Source organism: Epinephelus moara, chromosome 9 (assembly GCF_006386435.1).
Source record: "Epinephelus moara isolate mb chromosome 9, YSFRI_EMoa_1.0, whole genome shotgun sequence".
NCBI lineage: Eukaryota > Metazoa > Chordata > Actinopteri > Perciformes > Serranidae > Epinephelus > Epinephelus moara.
The window spans coordinates 16,013,502-16,029,122 of NC_065514.1; the positions used below are offsets into that span (position 1 = coordinate 16,013,502).

A 15,621-nucleotide genomic window follows, 5' to 3' on the forward strand; every position below is an offset into this window, starting at 1 on the left:
GCTCAGTAGAAAGAGAGCAGCCTTTTTAAACTGCTCACGACAAGGTCTGTGGATTATCTTGAGTGAGTGGGACTTGATTTCTAGAGAGACATAGCTGTCAATCTTTTCAAATGTATTTTTGGCACTTTGAGCACCACACGCTGAGTGCCATCTAGTTCCACTTATCCCCTGTGGTCACAGATGTGGTCATGCTTAACGGTATTTTGAAGCCGTGTTAATAAGCACCATGGGAAATTCATTTTGAGGGCTCATTTTAAGGGCTCTACAACGTGCCCAAAAGAGTACTTCATCGGTTTGGCATTGCAAACATGACATTGACTCACAATGGACAGTTAAAACAAGGGATCAAAACAGATGCAGCATAACTAGATATGTCTTTTTTATTCCACATATTCTTCTTCTTTGCCAAAACCTGGCACCATTATCCACAATGCAACTCAATCGCTGGCTGCTGGCCAGAGATTTTGGTGTGTTATGCCAGCAGTGCTAGTATCAAGGAAGCTAACTTCTTCCTGATTCCACACGTCCAAATTTGTTCCATTTTCTTGTAGTCCTCAGCTCAAACAGACGGAATTCATCAGATTCCAGCTCCTTCTGGATCCACACACCTTTTTTCCCACTGTACTCTACTTAATATATGCCAATTATTATCATCTCAAACTGAAGCAACTGGTATCTACATGCTTGCATACCTCTGGATTGTTTACATGCAAAGAAGCACGTACTTTGTTTGTTCTGAATGCATTAATGAGTCACGTTTGACTCTTTAAAAGTTGGACCATAAATGAGAGCAGAAGGCTTTAAAAAGTCATGTGTTGGTGTTTTATCTGAACTGCATTAAGGGCCTCGGGGGCCTTTCACTGTCATCACCTGATAAAATGAGTCAGTTTATTCAACAGAGAAAGGCCAGACTGACAGTCCAGTGAGCTCAGGAGAGTCCCTACTCTCATCGACTGCCCTGTATTTGGCTTTTTTAAAATTCTGTTGGTCACTTTGCCTGTATGCCATAATAATATCAACTTGACTATCCCCTCCCTGCTCTCCTTGTTAGTGTAACTGTGGCAGAATAATAATGAATGTACTGACATTAGGTGTAAGCCTTTCCGATAAAGTGTACATTTTGACAGTCCTGCTTATACACTAGCTTACATTATTTATTTGTGCTTTGAGTGTCCACATGGCACTGTGGCTACATTCATTACTTGTACCATGTCTATTTTTACAAGCTCCATTAAGGTGAACCTTCCCATGTCACTTTGTCACACCAGATGTCAAGAGTGGAGGCAATGCTTCTGCTCCAACTTTGGACTGAATAGAAACGATCGCACCCTTCCTTCCTGCCGAATCCCCCGCCTTGTGTGGGCAAGAGTTGAATTCAGTATGACCTTTTGAGGAATGTGACGGCAGAGGGCTGCCAGAGTCCGGCCTGACAAGTTCGCCAAATGATTCTCTCGCCATGCAAGCTTGAACCGGCTCCTTCTGTTGACCCTCCCCTCAACCTCACTGCCATGCATCAACTCAGAGTCAGGCTCTTGACAGCATCACTTCTCCACAGTGCAGTGACCATGGAAACAGTTGTATTTTGTTGCTTGGACACACACAATTACATATAAACAGTGTTTAACCAAGGACTCCACAGGTCAGTTCTTCTGCACAGGGTATTGGCTTTGCATTTCATCTTACTCTGGTATTGGTGAAAGTTTGGCATACCAGTTGTTGTTGTTGTTGTAGAAACTTTTCCTCTGTTTGCAGTCAATTCTTTTGGAATTAAAAAATTGTCTGCCTGTGAATTGTAAATTATTTTTTTCTGGCTTTTAAATCTTTCTGTACGCCCCCCTCTTAAAACCCAAACCTCATCATCAGATCATCATCTTATCCCAAGTCGTCACATATTTGCTTTTGCAGTGACCTTTCATGTCTACATATTGCACGCTAGGTATCCTCTTGTGTCTGCTGTTGATGTTCCTGGACACCACTACCAATGCTGGGACATCAACAAAGGCACGTGGTTAGTTTTAGAAAAAGAACATCATGGTTTGGCTCTACATTTATACAGGAAGTGGATGCCCGGCTCCCCGGTGAAAGTCCGGGGTTTGTTGGACCACCACCATCCCTCCCATCTGCCCTATAGGAACTTTCCAGCACCTTAGAATACGTTCCTACCGTCAGTGTTTCAACCTGACGCCATCCAGCGCTTATCATACTGCTATGACAGATGCCATCTGGCTGCCCGCCAGCATATCATACCACCGCAAAAGGTGGCTTCTGGCGTCAGGTGTCTGACACCAAAATCACTGACAAAGTGGAGGTATTTGATGACTTCGGAATAAGAACGGGCTGGTGGTTTCATAGAGCAGCAGTTCCAACTGGTGGGTCATGATCCAAAAGTGGGTCACGGGTCCATTCTGCAGGGACCGCAAATGACTCGTCAACATGTCAAGTTTGCAAAAAACACTCTTTAGATTTTTGTACGGTGAATTTCTTGCACAGAGCTTTTATTTTAAAGTGACGTTTCCTGCTGTAGAGTGAGTGACTAATGGACAGCTACTTGACAGAGACAGCAAAGCTCGACAACATGGCCCAACGCAAGTATGATGCTAAGTGTATTAACCCGTGTGGACCTTGAACTAATGACTAAGGAGAACTCTGGGCCCTGTGGCTGGACCAGTTGGGAACCACTGTCATAGAGGGTTCCATCCAGATAGTGTCGGACCTAGCTAACAAATAATAATAACAAATATCAAACAATTAAGAACACGGCATGTGCAAATTTGCAAATTTCTTCTTTGTCTCTCTTGCTTTTTTGCCTTTTCATTTTCCCTTACTCTAGTCTTAGGATAATTTTTCATATGTGTTTTTTTTTATAAAATAAAAATAATAATAATAAATATTGTTTTTGTTTGGGGGATCAGGGTGGGGGATGGGGGTGTGGTGGCCGCCTATGTCACCTATAGACAGACCCACCACTGTACCCAGACATTCATTGCATAACATGATGACTATGACTCATTTTTCATCAGTTTCTTTTGCCAGGACGGGAGTAAAAAGCCTAAAATATATTATTTGTATATTCTGTTTGTGTATTTGTAATGTAATCAGTTGGGATGATGCTAGAGGCCCTAAAACACGCAGCAGTCACAGTCCAGGGCCTCAGCAGACAAAGAAGTCTTCATTTTAATAATGCAAACCTGCCTGGCTGGAAATATTTCACACTTTTATTAGACAGCAGTGCCAATCAAGACCAGCTCAGGCTGTGATGTATTAATTAAATTTAGCGAATGTGGAACTGCTGATAAAAATAAAAGGATTAAAAAAACCAATAACTTTAAATTTAACAGTTCTCTTAAAAAAATATGATTTAATACAATGTTCATTACACTTCGCTGATCAAATACCCATTAAAAAAATACTTGCACACTGTTTTAAATTCTAAAAATTGTGTTTGGTTAAAGTAGCAGCTCAAATAGGATCAGTTGGACAAACTGCTGAACAGTGACCCGTCTTGCCGCATGTGCCCCAGGGAGCAGGTGCTCTCCCGGTGGCCGCCGAGCCACACCAGTTAATTAACACCACTCGAGTGTGTCAAGAGGAGGGAAGAAAAATTGCTGCTCTTAGTGGTGTCACACCCCGGCCTGCGAGGCTTGAGAAAAGGGGAGATGCAGGGGGAATAACAATGGATTCATTTTAAACTAACATGATAATAAATTACCAGAATTTTGAAAAAAAAGTATATTATAACATAACAGGAATGCAAGCTATTACAACAAACCACAATGGCAATTGTGTTTGGGCAGGTAATCTCAGGCTACTGAATACAAAACAGTTTTGAACAGAATAATTAACAGTAAAGCAGGAGGGTCATTACAGCAGAAATAATTGTTGAAGCTTTTCAAACAGAATGAAGTTTGTTTTTGTGTATTCTGCCAAAGGTCATTTGAAGAATCTTACTTAATTTAATTGCGTTTATTTTAAAAGACCGTGACTGACATGGGCTTCTTGTGGTACGCAATGTTCCTCAGAACTTGTCTTAGTTGTTTACCCCCTACAGCTCGCTTTGATCTCAAACTAAGCACTATCTGAGCTGCTGAATATTTTTGGATCGGTTGACGTTACATCTCTGATGTACTTCCCTGGAAAAAGTGCGGGAATATATAATCCTCCGCCAGCAAATCTGCTCCTAGTGAGTGTGTGGTGTGATTGACGTGATGTGGTTTGCCTTCCCGACGAACAGCAGTGACCATTACAAGAGGAAACATGCGTGAGAACAGCAGAGAGATGGAGAGCAGCTCCCAGTTGGTGTCTGCAAGCTGTCACGCTACCTTCATCTGTCTACAAGGCCGGGCTCCTTTTCAATGACACTAAATAATTACACACTCACACCCACGCAGCCACAACACTGAGCACTCAGAAATAATCTGTACTCCATACAAATTCATGTTAGCCCAGAGAGTCATTCATATTCTTTTATTTTTCTACAAAAATATTTTACATTAGAAAACACACCTTGAAATATACACAGTCCACTTGGTTTTGAAGGAACCATGGAACATCTCAACTCAAATATATCTGTGTCCATATTGAAACTGTAGGTAAATATATCAGCAAGAATAAATCCGGTTGCTATCTCGTGACCTCTGCTAACGGCGTCACCAGAAGGAGCTTGGATTGATGGAGGACATCGTCCAGCGGTGAGGAACAAAAGGCTCTGTGAACTATAATCTGATCAAAGCAATATGAAATCACAATCTATCCATATTTATTAGCAAAAATACAACAAAACCAATGCTGCCTCTGATAATGACAGGGAATGCTGCTGTAGCTGGGTTGACAATGATGAGTTCATGGACATACATGAACAGGAAATCCTCAAGGAGCATGGGAGTACAGGTAAAGACGGGATAATGGCATAGAGCAACTGTTAGATTTTAACTTTCTGTCATACAGGAAGTCTTGATTTGTCACACTTCCTGTAGCACAGGGTGCCTTTTTCTAGCTCTACTGGATAGTATTCACCTGTCTACCAGTTTACAGCCCTGGATGCCATTCATCTGACTGTCAACATCCCAGCATGCCATTCATTTGTCTTCCTGTCAACATCCCATGGGGCTATTCATCTGTAAACCTAACTATCTGTCTCCACTACATTTCAGGATACTTTTCACCTGTCTGCCTAGATACATGCCTGGGTGTCAGTCACCTGTCTAAACACAGTATCTATATCCCAGATGTCATTCTTTACCCTGGTTACAGTCTTGCAGGCAGCTCTTCCTGTCAGTAAAAACACTCTTTCTCTAGGGATTGGTGGACCCAAACCCCAACCGTGGTCGTATTTATAACCTCAGCTGTAACCAGCATAAACTTAAACCATTTGATTGTTGGAGAATGCTGGAAGGTGGTAAGCAGCCTAGCAGGAAATTCTACTTGCCAGGCACAATTTTGAGCAATAGTTTGACATGTTGGAAAATACCCTTTTTTGCTTTCTTGCCGAGAGTTTGATGATAGGATAAATATCATTCTCATATCTGTAAGGTAAATGTAAGAGCACAGACTCACCATACCATCATTAAAGAACTACTGTCCATGAAGGTGGACTGTTGTCACCTGTGTCTCGGTTAAAAAAGTTGCACTTGAACACACCACAAAGACCACAGTCAACGACCCGTACGATCTGTGGTTGCCTGAAAGGACATAACTCTCTCTCTCTTCATACCAGCAGGTGGCGATATTCATCATGCAAAAAGGAAAACCAGAAGACCAACAGGATGGAATAAGGACGCTAGTTAGCCAGTTAGCACATTAGCAACACACCCTGATGCTAAACGAACAAAAGATATTTACTGTGTGCCAGCGAACAACAACACAAAAAATTACAAACCGTTTCGGCTAAGAGCTCATTAGCTAAAAACATAATCTTACCTTATATATCAAGTTTGTCTCACACTCTTTTAACTTTAGTCATTTGTTTGCTTTTCTCATTTCCATTTCTCTTCTCGTACACTGAGCTCAATCAGCAATCAGAGTGGTGCCGTTTCTGGCACCGATTCAAAATGCTAAATCAGCTGAAAAAAAGCCAACACAGGCTGTCGACTAGTGCCAATGGTGTAGGACACACCACAAAAATTAGGGCAACAGACGCTCATTAATGGCGCAACATTGACAGGCAGCAGACTGTTAACTTGGTTGTGTCAGGGCCCTAATGCTACAGCCAGGACCTGGTTAGCTTAGCCTAAATAGGGGGAACTGCTAGCCTAGTTATGCCTGAAGGTGCTGTTTCTCTGTTTCCAATCTTAATGCTAAGCTAAGCTAACTAGCTGCTAGTTATAGATTAACACTTTCCCCGCCACTGCCGAGATTTTCCATCATTTATGACATTACACTTCACCGTTATTGAGGAGATATTCTGGCAATCTGTGTTTTCACTGTTATAAGATAGGGGGCGCTGTTACACACCTGGGAAATAGAACAGCACTGTCATGTCCAAAAAAAAAACAATGAAGAAGAAGATCCGCTGGAAACCGGAAGAACATGGGTGTTTACAGAAATCTAGCAGATTGTAAACTGCATGAAAATGCTGGCGGTGACGGAAAAGTTTACGTTTACGCAAGCCGTGGAGACGTTGATAGACTCAGACTCCAATAATTCCTTTTTTGTTCAACATTCTGAATCTGATTTGGACGAACGAGTTTGGAGGGACGAAATGGACGAAATTTCCATGACGGTGACAGTGACACATGGACAAGATGACCACAGAGGAGACGGAGACAAAAGAACACTGAACGATGACTGAACGTGGCAATGTGCTCTGCTTTACCTCAAAGAGAATATTATTTTCATTATTATTATTATCATTTCATTTATACACTTCAAACTGACAAAAGGAAATGAGAAAAAAACAAAAAATGGAAATGTGAAATTGATTTTATACTTGAAAATGACACTTTTTTAGGCTTTTTGTCTAAAATGTTTTTTTTAATGAAAATTCAGGTGTTGATAAAAAAATAATGGAATAAAATAGAATAAAATGTTTTTTGTGTTTAAAAATAGAAGGCCTTTTCTTTAGTTCCATGTATATACTGTTTACATACTCATAGGTCAAATTATTCTGTGGGTCTTGAAAGATCAGTGAATATGATCAAAAATGCTGGCAGTGACTGGCAACTTAAAATAATACTCTGGCAGGGAAAGTGTTAATATTTACTGGACAGATGTCAGAGTGGTGATCTTTTCATCTAACTCCCGGCAAGAAAGAGAAAAAGCGTATTTACCTCCCAAAATATCAAACTGCTCCTTTAAGGTAAAACGTCCCTTTAAATCTCTTTACGCATCAACCACTAAACATCTCAGGATACCATTCAGCTGTTAAACATCTACATCCCAGGATGCCATTCATTATTGCTGTAAACTTGTTATACATGTAAAAAGTAAGTATTATGGGTGCTGTTTGAATACTGCTGTATTTTATGTGAACATATTTCTGAACTGTTTAACTCTTCCAGAAAAAAACTAAGAGATAGAACTTGTAACTCAATTTGTTAAGCACAGTAATAGCATGGTCATTGTCGGTGGATTGATGCCCACTAGATATGCCCTAGTATGATATATGATAACTGTATGTACTACTCATACTGCAAGGCGCTTTAGAAGACCATCAAATGGCATGTGAAATAAATAACAGCAAAATAATAGCAAAAACATACCAGTTGATATTTATATGAACAAAATGTTCCAGTTTGTATTCAGACTGAGCGTCCACTGGCCCTCCACCTACGAGTCTCTGTCCTGCACCCAGCTTGAGAACTTTGTCCCATGCTTTGGCATCATAGCAGTTCAGAGTGGAGGGTCAGCGAGAGCGTCCAGAGGGGTGGCAGCAGCCACAGGGGAGACGGCGAGGGCTGGACGCCTAACGGCGAGGCGTCGTCAGAGGTGCAGGAGCACACCTCGTAGCCGTTCTCCGCGTGGTCTGGGTGATGGTGCACGTTGACTCTCGTCTCCGTGCTTTTGGGCTCCGCGTCCGGAGAGTCCGACTGCATCTCGGTGCACAGGAGCCAGTCTTTAGCGATGAGGCGGGGGTATCCTGCCTCCACCTCCATGTCGCTGCTCGGCACTCGCCAGTACTCCTTCCCCTTGAAGAAATAGGACGAGCCTTCAAAGACAGAGAGGGCAGAGTGGTTGTGATGGTGTGTGTTTTTAACTACAACAGAACAACATAGAACACTTAGGCTTTTCCTTGAGGCAGATGAAAGGATGCAAATTAAGTATTAAAATACAGAAAACAAATATATTAGCAGTATTATTCTGAGAAACAAATGTATAACTAACACTATGGATGTTTTTTGCTGCTTTCTATAACATATTTTTGCTTCCCCCTCGAGTATTGTTCCCATCATAACATTTCTCTCCATTCAGCGTCTCTCTTATCCATGTCTTACATCTGTGATTTCGCAAAGGCTCCATCTTTCCTTAACACTCTTCTCACTCGCTGTTCACCACGAGTTGTCACCATGTCTTCCTCATTTCTCCCTCCTCCCTTTATTCCACTGTTTTCTCTTCATCCCAGGCTTGTGGAAGCAGCCTAAAGGCAGATAAAGGCTTTGATGTGGCTCCAGTTCCCGGGCCCAGAGGTGTGCGTATATGTGAATTTGCTTGTGTATTAAGCATACATGCATTTTATGCCTCTCCATACAATTGGGGATTTTGTGAGGACAGTCCCCTCTTTTTGCTTTTGCTTTTGGCCTGTTACCACACACACATGCACGCACACACAAACACACCAAAAGGCTTGGAGCAGGACCTCTGAGGCTGGCAAAAGCTCAGACACAACACAGACCTCTGAACACCTGACAGGAAAAAGAGCTTCCACACATTCAGCTGGGAGTTGCTGCAGGGGAGAGAGGTGATGTAGCTTTCCCCCCATTGAGAGTAGCCTGAAATAAGGACTGAGTACCTGCTGCTAATTAGTTGTTTTTGTGCCAGTTTTGAACATCTACAAGTGCTTTATCAAAGCCTAATCTGTACAGCCAACTGGTGGAAGCAGTCCTTAAAGGGGATTTGCTTGGTACAGGCTGCCAAAAACAATGCCAGTTTAAGTAAACACTGTTAATCTCTATGGGGAGGCAATATGTTCTCAGCATCTGACCTATTGTTATTGCTTAGGAACAGCAGGCAACCTTTCTCCAGCACCTGGGGACGGACTCCAGATCTAAGGTCGTTGTCTAGTCAAAGGAAATGTCAGTACCAAGCCTGCATAATACTTTTAAAGTTTCCTTTTCTTAGACAATGTATCACAATAAATGATATGTTTGTTTAGCAATACAATGGAATTAACACATTAGCCCTAAAACTGGCAGCAGATCTCCTTTTAACCCTTTCAGTCTCAGGCCAAAGCCAACACTTTTACCATTTTTACCTTTATGTGCCTCTAAAAGTGTCTTAATACCAGAGTCAGTGTAATAGCTTTGGTAACTGGTGAACTTTAAGGCCCATACACATCAAACTGACATCAAAGAAATAGTGCAGATGAAGGTTAGCTGTTGCGTTGCCTCATGTTGCCTGCGTCTGAGCCAAAAAGTTGCCTGTGAACACAACAAAAGAAGCTCTGTTTCCACCAAGCAGTACAGATCAGTTCGGTACACATTTTCCCTCACTGTCCCTATTTTTGGTCTCCCCTCTGTTGGGGTACCTAGCACACAGACATGGTGCTAAAAGGTGGAGCTGTGAACACTGCAGTCCATTCATTGGTCAGAAGCAGATGGTCACACTTGCTCAGGGCTGAGTTGTGGCTGGTTTGGAAGCTTATGTAACCATTGCTCATACTGTGAAGAGTTTTACATAGCTGTAGTCTTAGAAAAAAATATCTTAATTCACTGGGCCGACTGCCGGCAACTTTTAAGGTGGAACGTTTACTTGTAATGTCACGCAATGCACGAGTTGACAACATGAATCCATCAGCCCACCTTAAATTTCAATATGACAACTTGACCATTACTTTAGTTTTTATTGTCTCTACTGGATGACATACACTTTTAGTAATGAGTGCATCTTCAAGTGTTCAAAAACATATATTAATTTCGATCATATATGTGAACTGCATATATCCCAATCCTCACTTGGAGAAAAAAAAGCATAGTGGAACATTGTTCCTGGGCTACAGCAACACTAAACCCCTGAGCTTGCCTGAGAAGGACTAAATGCACAAACCCGATATTTTCAAATATCCCATTGAGAGAGACTCTCACTGCAGCCTGTTTTATTTTGTTCTGGAAACGTTGGCGTGCAGCCTCGTTCTGTGGACGATAAATGAGATTCAGACTTCCTTCTGTGTCACCAGTAATGAGGAAATATAGTGAGTGCTGGACGGAGCAGTGAGTGACAACAACCCCGCCCACATTTGAGAGTACTGTTTGCAGTGGAAACGCCAGGGTCTAGGTACCATGTCTGAAGGGTTACGTTTGGTTCCAAAGGTACCATACCGAAAGTGTTTGGTGGAAACGGGGTGAAAGACTACAGCTAACATACATTCACATACACATGCACATACATTCTGCGCCTGCGTGAGAGGAAAAGACTCTCTATGTGTCGGCATTCAAAAAGGTTAACTGGAAGACAACAAAACATGATGTTGAAAGAACCAGTCATACCCACTGTACACTCATGGACAATAATACGAACAATTCCGAACCGTTTCCACTAAAGAGCTCAATGGCTAAAAAAAACAATTTTATCTAATACAACAGGTTTGTTTCAATTTCACAACCTCTTTACTTTAGCTGTTTGTTTGCTTTACTCACATCTGTTTCTATTCTTGTGCACTGAGCTGAACTGCCAATCACAGTGACTTTTAATCACCAATAGGCTCCGCCGTCTCCAACGCCGATTCAACATGCTAAATCGGCCAGAAAAAAGCCAACAAGGGCTGTCGGCTTGGTGAATCAGGGCGTTCACTGAACTCTTTCATTCTCTTCCCTTTTGATGGAGAATAGGAAACAACCAAATGTGCACCAAATAGTGCTCGGATTGCCATGACAACATGCATACAACAGCTACAACCAAGCATGTTGGCTCACTTTGCTTTTATGATATGTTAAGTGACAGCTAGACCAATGCCATCATCTGCTTATTTGCTAATCTCACTTCAAACAGTAAACCTAACGCTGGCATTCCGCTGGGACTGACAGGGTTAAAGTGGTTTCATTCAGAACATATTATCCCTATATTATAAAGTTGAATGGGTTTATTTGTTTATTAATTCTCAAAGCAATGAAGAAAAAATCTGTCGTGGGTGTGAAAATGGCCCTCGTGTTCATTACTGTTAATATAATTCAACACTTTCACTGACAGTATAACAGATGCCTTATTGATTAACATCATATTTTGTGACTAATTAAGTCTTATAGTACCTCCTATGCTGCACAGTGATTAAATCAAGTTATGAAACAGGCTCTCAGTTTATTCCTATTTAACCATGGCGTCTCAATCTCAGTGAGTTTAATTAATTAGCGTTTCAACTTCTAACTGTGAGAGAAATATTGAAATAGGCCAGAGATAAAAAATATAAATATTGTATGTTATATATACTATAAGAATATATTTAATAAGAAAAAAAAGTTCAGTTTCAACAGTACAGTTCTAAGAAATACATTGTTTTTATTATCATTGCACTCCATTTTTCAGCACACGCTGACTCCTCATAATGGGTAATGTCATGTTAATGCCACACATAATTACACAAGGCCAGCTGTGAGCTCACACACACACACATTTTCACTCTCACGTATATGCTCGGGTTTTATACAAGGCACTATAGATATTTTATAGGAAGTAAAAGACCAGAGTGTTTTACAGGCACAGATGCACATAGTCTGTAAAGATTACTGACATGGCAGATTCAGGCGTGACATGCTCCAGTAGTGATTGCATTACACCATCTCCTCCTATAAAGCCAGCCGGAGAGCGAAGAGGAGTAAGAAGAGAGGGGGACGATAGGAGAGGGTTTAAAGGGGAGGTGAAGGAGAGAGATAGATAAGAAGGGAGGGACATACATGCATCGACGCCCACACTAATTGAATAATATAAACTAAATGTGCATTTGAGCTAATGCATTTAATTGGTGTATCAGTTGTTAATTTAAATTGTTGTACATGATTATCACCTTGGGCTTTCTTTAATGATCGCTCTGTTATATGGACGAGTTGAACATTATGACATTATTTGTACATGGAGGAAATTACGGAGGACAAATCTTAAATGTAGGGTAAACATTTTATTTATGAGGGTATGTTACTCTGAATGTTCCCATTATCATTAATGTTGACATTAACCAATGTTCCATGAATGTTACTTGTAGTAGATTAGATCCTCCAAACACCCCACCTTGTTAATTAGAAAGATTCAACAAAGCAGGTGAAATGTGTGTTGGAACTGAGACCTGATATTAATATCCTATGACACAGATAAGACATCCATCTAGATCAGTTACATTACTGCAAATGTATTGCTCCCACAAGGTCATATAGTTGTTTCAGAAAATCCAACGAACATTAACATTCTTCATTTGTTTCCTATTACATGATGTTTGTGACAACTCAGTGTCTTGGAACATTTCTTACTTAAAGTGAACAATGTAGAGATACACCACTGATTTGTGTTTGAAAGGTCATCACTGCTGACTTTTTCAAGGTGCTGTTCCTTATTAGTCCAGCAACAAGTCCTTCTAACGCATGCAACCACATACATTGTTTGTTTGTACAAAGGGGCAACCTCTGGGGCTGTAAAATGAAGCCAACCGGAGAGTGCCAAAAACTGCATTTCAGTCAGGACCACTGTAGTCAAAGAACAAATTTCCATTTGCAGTATTATATTTGGTGGTATGGCTCTGTTCTGGAGCCCCTCTGCCTTTTCTCCTCCTATACAGAAAGCCATAAGGCAGAGAGAGCACTCCTCTCTGCCCTTCCACGTGCAAACGAGGAAAGCCTTAAGGCAGAAAGAGCAAACCACCCTGCCCTTTCATGTGCTTACATGGAAAGCCTAAGGCAGGGAGAGCAGCAGCAAAGACCCTCCAGGAACAGAACAGAGCAGCAACAATGACAAACATAAATGACAATGATAGTCGAACCCAGGCCGCTGCGGCAACAGCCTTGTACATGGGGCGCCTGCTCTACCACTAAGCCACCGACGCCCCACTTCTCACCCATTTTAATTTCATAAAGACTTTAAGTTATGCATGATTAAAGGGTGTGGCCGCTGTCTTCAGATAGTGTCCACTGACTCTTCTTCAGATCCACCCCTCGGTCCTCTGCAGCTCTACCCTTTTGTCAAAATCTGTTGGCCTCTGTCTCCAACAATCCAAAATGGTGATGCCAAAACGTGCTGAAATTGAGGCTTCAAAGCATGAGTCTACAAACCAATGGTCGATGTCAATGTGGCTATCTATGGTTTCTACTCTCTAATACGACCCCCTAAATTAACGCCCCTACTGGTTAGGTTAAGGACAAGAATCATTGTTGGATGTCGTCACCTTACATATTTGCATAACTTTACATACTTATCGTGATGAGACAACATAAAGTTGTTTAGTAATTCTTTATGCCATAAAAGTTCTACTTCCCAGCAGGTACGACATTACCGGAACCTTCTGCATTATAGAGCCTACATAGCAGGCGCACTGGAGACTTTTCTGGCTAAGTTGCAGTTTAGCCCTCCGTAAACCTTAATGAAGATGAAATAATTCAGTGGTGTGGCTCTAGACTTGAAAAAATGTTATCCAACCAAGTGGCTCAAATCCTGATAGTGAAGGGAGCCATTTTGCAGGAGAAATGTATCCATTTACAGACACCTCTTTCACAATATAAGTCTATGGGGAAAAGTCATTTTAGGCCCCATAGCATCACATGCTGGACCTAGAAGTTGTAATTTCACAGTTTGGCCATGATGTGAAATTGGCTTTAAAGCCCAGAGCTGTTCCTGGGGGCCTCTACGAATTGGCTTCCTGGGTCAAAGTCCTGTTTATTTGAATCGTCTGTCAACCCCGACCATTTCCCTACACGGACTCTGTCTCTTTTATACTGTTTCACCTCACTTCCTCCTTTGTTTCCGTCACTATTGGGCCCTACTACAGCCACTAGAGGTTGCCACCTACACCAAACATAAATATGGGTGGTAATAAACTGCTTTTACAAATGACCTATGGTGTTGTTTTATGGGGAAGGACCATCTCAGGTCAGTGATTGATCATATGTCATAAAAACTATGAGCCAATGTGTGGCAGTTAGCAGAGAACAATACTCGTGTCGTCCATCTGCCACTTCTTCCCTGATGTGTCTCAGAAATTTCCACAATCATATTCTGGAACCAGTTTAATTGCATATGAACAGAAGGCAGTGCCCATGCTGCCACAGTGAAGCATTTGTCATGAGCGACCACTCAGCGACCACAGATGAGCAGGACACTCAGAAAAAGCAAGAAGTCTTGGCTGTGGTCACTGAGAGCCACAATCAGCTCAAATACTGCAGGCTGCAGTCTGTGTGAAGATGGTACTCACACATTTAAGTTGAACAAACAGTTCAGGCTGAAAGTGGAGATAAGCAGAGACAACATGGGAGCCTGATAAAACATCTGTTATTCCCAGAGTGGCATCCAAGGAGGGAATGCAAAAGCTGAGGGCAGCAGAGTGAGGATAAAAAGCAGAAATACTGTCATATGCTAATGCTCAGGGCATGTGAATACTCCAGAGATCAATGCATATCTTTGAATGATATTTTTTTGTGTTCCACTCAAAACAAAGGATCACATGATTGTATGATTTGTATGATTAAATCGGTGCCTTTGGGCGCACCTTTGTAGTAGGAGTAAGATAAAAATATCGATACGGACATAAATCATATTTGTTCCTTTTGCTATACATTATCGAAACACTGGCACCATCTATCAATATTTTAATTAAAAAAAGCAGACACTCTTTGACAATTTAATTTATTAGAGTCACTACGTCATGACTTCCTGTGGTGGTGTTAATCAAATGAATGAGGCTAAGGTAAATGGATGTCAACTAACATGTCGTGAAAAAGAAACTCATGGGTAAAATGGCGGACAGTGCAGACAGCGGGGGGAAAAAAATTAGTGAGGCACCGTCATCGTTCAAGTCGAAAGTCTGGGCCCACTTCAGCTTCACACAGATGGGGCAAACAAAATCAATAAAGGCCACATGATAGGCAAGAACTGTCTTATGAAGGTACGGTGAACGGATTCTACATCATCATGATCTTGTCATGGAGAAAATGGCTAACGCTTCCACAACTGATGACTGTTATGTTGTTTCTGACACCACAATTTATTTTCTGGAACCGCTTATCTTGTTAGGGGTCACGGGGGGGCTGGAGCCTATCCTAGCTGACACTGGGCAAGAGGTGTGGTACAACCTGGACAGGTCACCAGACTATCACAGGGCTGACACACTGAGACAGACAACCATTCACACTCACATTCACAGCTATGGTCAATTTAGAGTCACCAATTAACCTGCATGTCTTTGGACTGTGGGAGGAAGCCAGAGTACCCTGAGGAGGAGAGCAAGAGGGTTCCTGGTTTGAACCCAGGGTGGGGCGTCTGAACCCGGGATGGGGGTGC

The 15,621-nt window shown here is 41.8% G+C and overlaps 1 protein-coding gene across 1 annotated transcript in view; it reads right to left on the reverse strand.

The window, feature by feature from the left end:
* Positions 1-4,465: 4,465 nt before the first annotated feature.
* mmp17a (matrix metallopeptidase 17a) overlaps positions 4,466-15,621 on the reverse strand; it is a 142,317-nt gene continuing 131,161 nt past the window's right edge. The window contains exon 10 of the mRNA XM_050053582.1: positions 4,466-8,143. Within this exon, the coding sequence (XP_049909539.1) occupies positions 7,818-8,143 (326 nt within the window). The 3' untranslated portion in view covers positions 4,466-7,817. The remainder of the gene's footprint in view (positions 8,144-15,621) is intronic.